This window comes from Grammomys surdaster, unplaced genomic scaffold, assembly GCF_004785775.1.
Source record: "Grammomys surdaster isolate TR1022 unplaced genomic scaffold, NIH_TR_1.0 63, whole genome shotgun sequence".
NCBI lineage: Eukaryota > Metazoa > Chordata > Mammalia > Rodentia > Muridae > Grammomys > Grammomys surdaster.
In genome coordinates this window covers 12,516,843-12,526,954 of record NW_021604565.1, presented here as the reverse complement: position 1 = coordinate 12,526,954, position 10,112 = coordinate 12,516,843, and the positions used below count along the sequence as shown (strand labels likewise).

The window sequence follows — 10,112 nt, the reverse complement described above, 5'->3', positions numbered from 1 at the left end:
GAGGATCCAGCTATACCACTCCTAGGCATATACCCAGAAGATGCTCGAACATATAACAAGGACATATGTTCAACTATGTTCATAGCAGCCTTATTTATAATAGCCAGGAGCTGGAAAGAACCCAGATGTCCTTCAACTGAGGAACGGATTGAAAAATGTGGTATATTTACACAATGGAGTATTACTCAGCTATTAAAAACAATGAATTCGAGAGGTTCCTAGGTAAATGGATGGAACTAGAAAATATCATCCTGAGTGAGGTAACCCAATCACAAAAGAACACACATGGCATTCACTCACTGATTATTGGATACCAGCCCAGAACCTTGAAATGCCCAAGATTCAATTCACAGGCCACATGAAGTTCATGAAGAAGGAAGACCAAGTGGGGGTGATTCAGTCCTTCTTAGAAGGAGCAACAAAATACTCAAGGGAGCAAATATGGAGACAAAGTGAGGGACAGAAACTGAAGGAGGGGCCGTATGAAGACCATTCCACCTGAGTATCCATCCCATGTGCAGTCACCAAAGGTAGATGCTGATGTGGAAGTCAGGAAGTGCATGCCGATAAGGGCCTGATATGGATGTCTCCTCAGAGGTCTGCAAGAGTCTGACATATACAGAGGCAGATGCTCACAACTAGCCATTGAACTGATCATGGGGTTCCCAATGGAGGAGTTAGAGTGAAGACCACTGGAGCTGAAAGGGTTTGTGACCCCATGAGGAGGGCAACAATACCAACCAACAGCTCCCAGGGTCTAAACCACCAGTCTGGGAGCACTTAAGGAGGGATCCATGGCTTCAGCTGTATATATAAGAGTGGAGGGCCCTGCTGGGCATAGGTGAAAGAAGAGATCCTTGACCTCATGAAGGCTGGACGCCCCAGGGGGTGGGAATTCTGAGGGTGGGGAGGTGGGAGTGGGGGGGGGTAGGTAGGGGTTACATCCACAGAGAAGAAGAAGGAGGGGTGAGGGGTTAGGGGGTTCCTGGGTGGGTGGGGGATGGGGACAACATATGAAATGCAAATAAAACATCCAATTTAAAAAAAAAATGTGTATTCTCAAGAAAAGTAACATTATTCCTAAGTTCCCAAGAGAGGCAAAAGTGGTGGGCATCTGAGAGAGAAGATGCAAAATTCACAAAGATTACATTATGCCTATGGTGTTTACCAAATATAAATATTCAAGTATACTTACACAACATATGAGGATTCTAAAGCTAGGAAGAACTAAAGACAGAAAATTTCCCCTAAGACAAAAACAATACCACAGAAAGCACTAATAATTTGAATGGGAAAATCATCAATATTTATTTTTATATTATATATATATTGACTAATCATTCATTGTAGAATGTATTGATAAGATGGTGAATTATATTTTCACTATTTTCCTCCCTCAATAATTCATATTATATTCTGATAAAACATGAATAACAATAAGGTAAACTAATCTTCAGAGAAATGATACGTCTGTCCTGACACATACCTGTCACTGTTTTTGTTTTGACTGGGCTGCTGGCATATTCTGAGGCCTGATACGACTGCTGCTTTCCCAATGGGGCACTTCCAATGGACAGCTCATCTTCTTTCCTTCTGTTAACTGTAGTGACAAGAGGTACAGCTACCACAGGCTGCTGAAAGAAACAAAACAGAAGGAAATTCTCATCTTTGTGAAGCACTAAAGGTCAAAGCTGGCATCTCTACGGACAGTATTTTGTAAGACGGGGTTTAAGCTGTGTTGTAAATCACACCACTTCTTTTCTTCGTCTCCTTTCTCTCATACGTACGTAATCCCCACTTATGCTCAGGGAATATGATACAATAGTATAGAGGATCTCCTCCGCAGCAGACAGAACCAGCCTTGCCTATGTGAATTCCCAATCTGTGAAGTCAGCCAAGTGTGGATCAAGCACACTTGGGCAGTGTGCCACTACACTACACTTGCAGGGCTCTTTTCTCCTGTCCCTATTCCCTACACTATACAGTGGAACAGCTCTATCCAGCATTTGCACTCCAGGAGGCATTAGGTATTGTATTGATATCAAGTGTACATCAGGGTGTGTGCAGGCTGTGTGAACACAGGCACAGCACATACAAAGTCAAGCATCAACACCCTTGGCTGCTGGAACCAACAATCGCTCAAGGGTGCTGGGAGGCAATGGAACTACTTTTTTCCTATAAATACAATTCACATAGTAACATTTAATTTATATTTTCATAAAAGGCTAACAAAAGTAAAGAACATAACAATTATACTGCAATAACGATTAATTAAAGCTTATAAATTAGTTATTTCTAGATTTCCCCCCATAGTATTTTCAGATGAAAGTTGAGAATTCTGTGTTCAAGTCTAAAACGATATAGGTTAACATAGACTGTAATGAGAAAAATCAAATCTAAAATTCTCAAGTTACTGAGGGTGGAGAGATAACTATTGATTATTCATTTGGTCAGCCCAATTTTTGAAGATATTTTGAGAATTCTACTTTGTCTGATGAAGTGATAATCCGAACATATTTAGAAAGCATAGAATACCACTGAAAGTTAGAGAAAGCTGGAAAGCATTATGATTCTCTACTGAGCACAGAAGTGCAGAGCTGGACAATGAAGCAGCTGTTTCTTCTTTATTCAGTGAAATGAAGTCTGGTGTTACTGCCAGTGATGTCTAATACAAGCCCGTCAGATTTTTGGCAAAAAAAAAAAAAAGGAAAAAAAACTAGTATTTTTTGCTATAGGATCAAAGATCAATGCTGAACTTCATGGAAAAGAACCATCGAATATTGGGCTTTAGCCACAACTGAGAAAGCACAGCTGGGAAAGCAAGGGTGGGAGCTGTGGTGAGCCTGGTGTGTCATACAAACCGGGAGGTGTACAGGCTGCAGTGTCACTCAGTGTGATGCTTGTAACAACTACAAACGAATTTCACAAATCATGCAAAGAGAAAAAGGAAGATAAACGGGAAGCTATCCTAAGAAGAAAACCCTGAAAGTGTGAAAACTCATGTATTCGTGTATCTAATTATAAGGATATACTTAATATTAAGTTCATTAAATTTAACACATATTTAGTACTTTAAATTCTTAGGCACAGAGGTACATGCCTGTAATTCCAGCACTATGGACACTAAGGCATGAGAATTGAATTCTAGGCCAGCTTTGTACTAAGAACCAGTAGTCTAATAAATCCATCAATCTCTGCCCATCATTATATACCTGAGAAAATAATCAGGCAGCCAGATAATTACAGCCATATTAAAGATTAAAATGAGTGTTTCTAAAAATAAGAAAGCAAAACTAAATTCCAGAGAAAATGATGAAACATAAGATTAACAGAAGTCACAGGAATAAGACCACCCAACAACAAAGAAAATCTTCCCTTTGCAGATTAAACATAAGTGTACTGATACCCTTAAGAAAGCGCACTTTAGAAAGTCCATCTGACACCTTGCTAACTCTGCACTGCAGCAAGTGTTCTCAAATCGGAATCTGTTTGTAACAGTTTCTCAATATCCTTCAGGATGAAGTCTCAATTACCAAAGTACTGAGGATTCTAGACAAAATCTTTTTAGGAACTGGGTTCTAACTGTTGTATGTGTCTAGAATACCATTTACTTCAGCCCCGAATACTCCCTGCCATGATCCTTCTTGTCTTTTCAGGTGGATACAAGCTTCTGCCTGGCTCTTGTGCTGCTTCCTTGAGCCCACTCCTTCCTACACTCACCATCTGCTTAGGAGAAGCACCCCTCCCCTCTTGTTTTGACATCACATAGACACACAGCCATCACTGAAACTGGCCTCTAAATATTCTGTGATAGCCTCAAATATATCAAATATTCTAGACAGAGGGATGCTTTTAGTGACAACAGTTTTATAAGCTCCATGTCTAGCAGGCAGTTCAACAGTCTATACTATGTGTTAAAATGAAGAGTAAAACGGGAGCAAGGGGTATAGAAATGAAGATGAATTGAAAATCTCTAAATGCAGCTGGGAATGTGGTAGAATTTGTTTACAGCACGATGAGTTTGTTGGTTCAATCCCTAGCACCAAAAACAAGAACAAAAATGTTTCCTGGGTTACACAGATTAATATTTTAATCTTTCATAATTGTAGAATTTATTTTTCTCCTACTAAGTTGCATTAGTTTATCATAGGAAAATTAAAAAATCTCAAATGGAATATTGCAAAATTATGTTAATGAATAAATAATACAATATAGCATAGATACGACCCCAAGAGGACTAAATTATGCTATGTACAGACACTGTTACCATAGGTAAAATCCTCAGAAACCTTCACTTAAAATGAGAACAATAACATATTTTTCCATAATTACATTGAATATTTCATTTAATGATTCTAGAAATTACAATGATTTATTAAACTTAATGGTTAATTTTATCTAATGATTCTAGAAACTACCTATTCTATTATTCGTTTGTACTTTGCATGTTTTAAATGAGTATGTATCAGAAACTTTTTTGTACTACCTATCAAATTACCAAGGTTAAAGTTCAAAGCAGGTTTACTGGTTAAATCCAAAGATCTGTAAGAATAAAACAAGAATAAATAGGACTCCTCAGAAAGATTGCTGTTGTTAGTCTTTCTGCCTTAAAAGCAAGTAAGTATGCAGAAAGTTACTTTAACAGATAAACTGTGTTGAACTGCAGGTTTCTTATAAATTATAGCTCTTCTCTGAAAGGCATAAAGGGGCCTAAAGAAATTCTAGCACATAAATAAGAAACTGATATCATTAAGGACAGCATCATCTGATCGCAGTCGGTAACAATAGCATCATCTAACTCCACGACAGAATCAGTATCAACAGCATCATCTAACTGCAGTCGCTTTCTAATGTGAGACATTAGCAATGGCAGCATCTGGTCTTAGCTTCAGCCCCAGCAGCGGCATGGAGCTCATCGCAGCAGAGGAATGGTTGCATGTGATGACATAACGTATGGAACCACTCACCTGCTGTGTATGTCTACCTGTTCGTTTCTGTGGCTGATAGATGATCCAAGTATATAATACTGGGTCAATGTTAACAGCGAGTCCTTTTACACTGCAAAGAAATACAGCACCTAAAATAAAATATTTTGAAATTATTACAATTCATATACAAAAATAACAAGCTGTAAGGGAAGAAAAAGTAATAAATACTGTTAGGATGCACAGGATTTCAAGCATGCACGCATTGCCAGAGGAAAGTAAAATGTTGCTGATGCAGGCACTTTTAAGAAAAAAGATAACATTCCTCTTTTTGTGAAGAATATAGTTATAAACGACCTATTCCTATGCACTAACCAGATAAACAAGACAAAACCACAAAAATGACAGAAATAATTCATCTACTGAAGATTACTCTATAGAAGATTATGAGAGAAATGGTTTAGGCCAAAAACCAAATGTACAAGACAAAAATCCAACTCTAAAGAACAAAGAACCCAGAAACAATCACTGCTTTTAAAATTAAATATATAATTATTTCTAAATACATTCAAATCACTTTTGTCTTTTTAAATCAGTAACAATAGAAACAGAAAATGGAGTTCATCTTGTGAGCGTGGTCACATATGAGTTCATTAAACAGGAGACACGGGGGTAACGGAAGGAATGGGAATAAGGGTATTTTTAACGAGGATGTCTTCACTGTCTTCTGACTTTAACAATGTTGCTATCAAGTACTTAGATACAACGCTCATTAAACACTTATTTACGTAGAGATGTATTTCCCTTTCTCTAAATCCCTAGTTCTGCATACCCTTCGCCACTGAATCAGCCTAACATGGTTGAATTTGAATTCTCTTACTGACTAATAAACATTCTACAGTTCATTTTAGTCACTGAGAACTCAGTTTTCTCAAGGAAGATAATATCACTAAAGGGGATCAGAGGTGACAATAGGTGCTTTAGGAAACAAGTGTGAGAAAAGTAACATACCTACTATTTCACACTGATGAAAAGGATAGCTATGAATGAATGTGGCTCACATAAAACCATACATTCAAACACTAAGTGTTTATTTCCAATTTTTGGAAACACACGTTGTCAAAAGGTTGGGATAAAAGGTTGGGAGATACACACACACACACACACACACTCACACACACTCTATACACACTACAACATTAAGGAACGACATATTTCCCTTAGCCTTGAATTCAAAGTCAGACAATGTGTCTTGAGCATATCTTTTCCTCCTGATATATTATGACATAGACAGGGAACTCTCTCTCTCTCTCTCTCTCTCTCTCTCTCTCTCTCTCTCTCTCTCTCTCTCTCTCTCTCTCTCTCTGTGTGTGTGTGTGTGTGTGTATGTGTGGTGTTGTGTCTCTCTGTGAGTCTATGTGTGTACCTCTGTCTGTCTGTCTGTCTGTCTCTTAGAAAGAGATTGTGTGTGTACATTTTCCTACTGTTAGTTTTGCCAAATCAGCTCAAGATGTAATCTAACAGCTTTTTTCACAACTATAAAGTTAATAGTCAATTTTCTTGTATCTGACTCGAGGTTTTTGTTTGTTTTGGTTTTTGGTTTTTCGAGACAGGGTTTCTCTGTGCAGCCCTGGCTGTCCTGGAACTCACTCTGTAGACCAGGCTGGCCTCGAACTCAGAAATCCGCCTGCCTCTGCCTCCCAAGTGCTGGGATTAAAGGCGTGTGCCACCACCACCCAGCCACTGACTCAGGCTTTTTATTACTTCATTTTATACAAAAAATAACTCCGCATTTTAATCTTGATGAATATATACAATTTCCCAAATCTGGCCTAAATTTCAAATATACAGAGTAAAATACCTTGACCACCATGTCCCAAGTCCTTTGTTTCTGCCAACTCAGTACTGTGTTTGCATGTCGGAGCCACAATGTGCAGGTTTGTGTCCAGGTAGCAATCTTTTTATACCTACTCAGCCATCTGTCAACTCATTACTATTTTATTACACTAGTGTTCTAAATTAACTAGAATAAATGTTGAGCCATCCACATTAGATAGTATCTAAGTTTTAAACCAAAAATTTTATGTTGTTTTGTTTTTATGTTTTAAATTATGCTTTCAAAATCATTATAACAGAAAACAAATGAGATGATACTATGCATTTTTAATTAAAGAACCTTTCATATTAAAGATTTTGTTAATAGTAATCTTTACTCCAAATATTTCCTGACATTAAACATCACTGCCTGACCCCTCACCTAAAAGTGAGAGGCAGACATCACAGAAGCCCCTAGGGTACTAACCAGACACTCCTCTCCATTCCAGCTGGAAGTCATGTCCTTTAATCTTTCAAGTTCACAGCTCTTTTTATGTTCAAGAACTCTACAACTGTTATCCTTGGATAAGCATTTTTAATTGTTTCATTTCATTTTTTAATATTAAAAAAATAAATAAAAAATAAATTCCCACTTTCAGATTTGACATAAAGTGGCCTGAAACTAAGCGATTTCCTACCCTAAGTGGTTTGCTTTTGAGGGTAAAAACACTAAGATAAAACTCCACTTGCATCACTATGTGAGCTGTCTACTACTTGGATATTACTGAAGCTTCTGATGATACTCTAGACCACGGCTGTTATACTCACTGTACAGAACACTGTGTGAAGTATCACTGCTGTACAGTACAAAGGCTTTGCTTTGTTTTGTGTATAATCACACCCGACAGAGGATTCGATTTTGTGGTTTTTCTCTGTAACAAAGTTATAAAGTAAGATACAGGTAAGACTGAAATGCTGGGAACATGAAGTACTATTATAATTACAAGATTTAAAAGCTTACCATGGATGTAAACAATCGATGGGGAATTAGAGAAGTAGAGGCTGTGAGTTTCTAAACTGGATTTGCATATTAAATGGACTATCTGGCTGCAGCAACTGAGAATGCAAATGCACTCAGTTTAAAATGAGAAACAGCTTTAGGATAACATATAACTAAAAACTATCTTAGCTTTGATCCATGCCTATTCCCATTATACCAGTGAAGCTAAGGCAAGACTGCTGGAGCTCTGTAACAGCCTGGGGTCCACAGTGCGCTCACGGCCAGATGTAGCCACCAAGGTGAATAAAGTCATCTCTACCAATGGCAACAAGAAAATAACAGCACTGGTTAGTCAATGCGGTGTTTAATTCTAAAGCTGGAATGCAATTATAAAAGGTTAAATCTAAACACTGACAAGGGAAATAAAATTATTCATGTTAACACATGCTTTAGCCCACAGACTGGAAGCCAGTCTGATTTGCATAAAGTAAGTTTATTGAAATACAGCCATACTTATTGTTTGAGGTCTAGGGCAACTTTTGAACACTAAGAGGAAAATGAGCAGCTGAAACAGCAATTATGGCACATAAGCCATTAAATACTTACCATCTATGCTACCCTTTAAGGTAAGGGTTACTAAGGTCCTTTTGAATAGTTTAAAATATTTCCTAATATCATAAACTCCTTATTTTTTAATATGTGTATCCTACAAAACCTTCTAGTGCTGCTAGGAGGAAAAAGATGTCAACTACAACTGAGGGGAATCAAAACACTACAAAAGTAAGGACAATGCAGTCGGTTTCTTTCAAAGCATATAGTTTTATTATCTATAATCTCTCAATTCTTGCCTGTAGTCGTAGCAGAGATTCAAATTTAATTTAGAAAGTTCTCTAGTCCCAGAAAAATAGTATCAATATCACAATTACTGACAAAGTGAAGTCATTGATTGTTCTCTACACCCAACAACAGCAGTCAACAAAGGGCCAGAAAAAGAAAAAAGAAAAACTGAACATCCCAAATGGTGATGTCTCAGGCAGATTCTTCACAACAATCTTAACAGTTTTCATCTGAAATGGAACAATCTCAACCTCAATTTCTCCTGTTTAAAGATGAAAGTATTCTATTTAGAACCAAGATGGAGTAACTGAACCATGATTTCACTTGTGTGAAAAAAAACAAAACCTAAGAAAATCATACTATTTAATATTGAATCATATACACTATGCATGATCCTAGAAACCTGCTAACAGAGGACTGTGAACACTGAAATTTGAAAAAACAGTTAACAGGTCTCTCACAACTGTCACATGGTACTGCTACCTCCAGAATCTTCCAGAATGACACACAGAAGGAACCTATCCAAAGACTGGGTGTATCTTTGGCAAAGTCTTCCAAACCAAAAGGACAAAATGGAGACTGGGAGAATGGGTAATAAAATTTTCAGGAAAGAAGTCAATGGCAACAAGTCTGTACCCAGGGCTTAGCAGGTCTTCACATGAACTCCTCCAAATACCAACCAGAGAGGGAAAAGCCTCAGTATACTAAAGGCCACAATGTATGAAAGGCAGGTGAACACCATAACATATTCCAGAAATGAAACCAAAACTACAATGAAGTATAGCAATTCATGCCCATAAAATGTCAGAAAACCATACACACAGAGAATACCTGTAAGTGTTTATATCTGCAAACATTGCTGGTGAGAGATGAAAATGGTTCAGTTACTATTAAAAAAAAAACTAAATGGCTCCCTAAAACTTTAGCATATGACACAGCAATTCCTCTCCTAGGTATACACTAAAAAGAAATGGACAAAAATGGTCAGGTGCACATGTATGAATATGTATGTATGCGTTAAGTCGAATTTGTTCACAAAGCCCAGGTGGGAACAATTTGAATATCCACAATGAATGGGGAAATAAATCATTGGATATAAACACAATGGAATGTTTGGCCAAAGAAGAAATAAACACTGATATATGGTACAACATGGATAAAGTTTGAAAATGTCATGTTAAATTAAAGAAGCCACATCTAGACTATCCAGGATAGAAAAACCACAGGAATGGAAAGATTGGTGGCTGGCAGGTACTGGGAAGTAACTACTTATACCAAATTCTGTTTACAAATTAAAATAAAAATGACAACACTGCTTTAAAACTAAACAGAGTGACAGAACATTTAACATTTAAATGCCACTGAGTTATTTAACTTTATAATAGCTAACTCTATATTACAGGCATGAACGCAAATCAAAATTTAAAAAGGACACGCCATTTTGGTAATAAGGGATCACACATGCAATGGCAGCCCCATTAGATTGTAAAGGAATGATAAGTTATTACCTAATGACTGTAGCCCTCAAAATGTTC

The 10,112-nt window shown here is 37.3% G+C and overlaps 1 protein-coding gene across 1 annotated transcript in view; it reads right to left on the bottom strand.

Annotated features, from left to right (window-relative positions):
- Positions 1 to 10,112, bottom strand: part of Vps13b (vacuolar protein sorting 13 homolog B) — a 585,584-nt gene that overhangs the window by 339,592 nt on the left and 235,880 nt on the right. Inside the window, exons 19-20 of the mRNA XM_028767027.1 lie at positions 4,968 to 5,077; positions 1,487 to 1,634 (exon numbers count right to left, since the gene is read on the bottom strand). Of these exons, the coding sequence (XP_028622860.1) occupies positions 1,487 to 1,634; positions 4,968 to 5,077 (258 nt within the window). The remainder of the gene's footprint in view (positions 1 to 1,486; positions 1,635 to 4,967; positions 5,078 to 10,112) is intronic.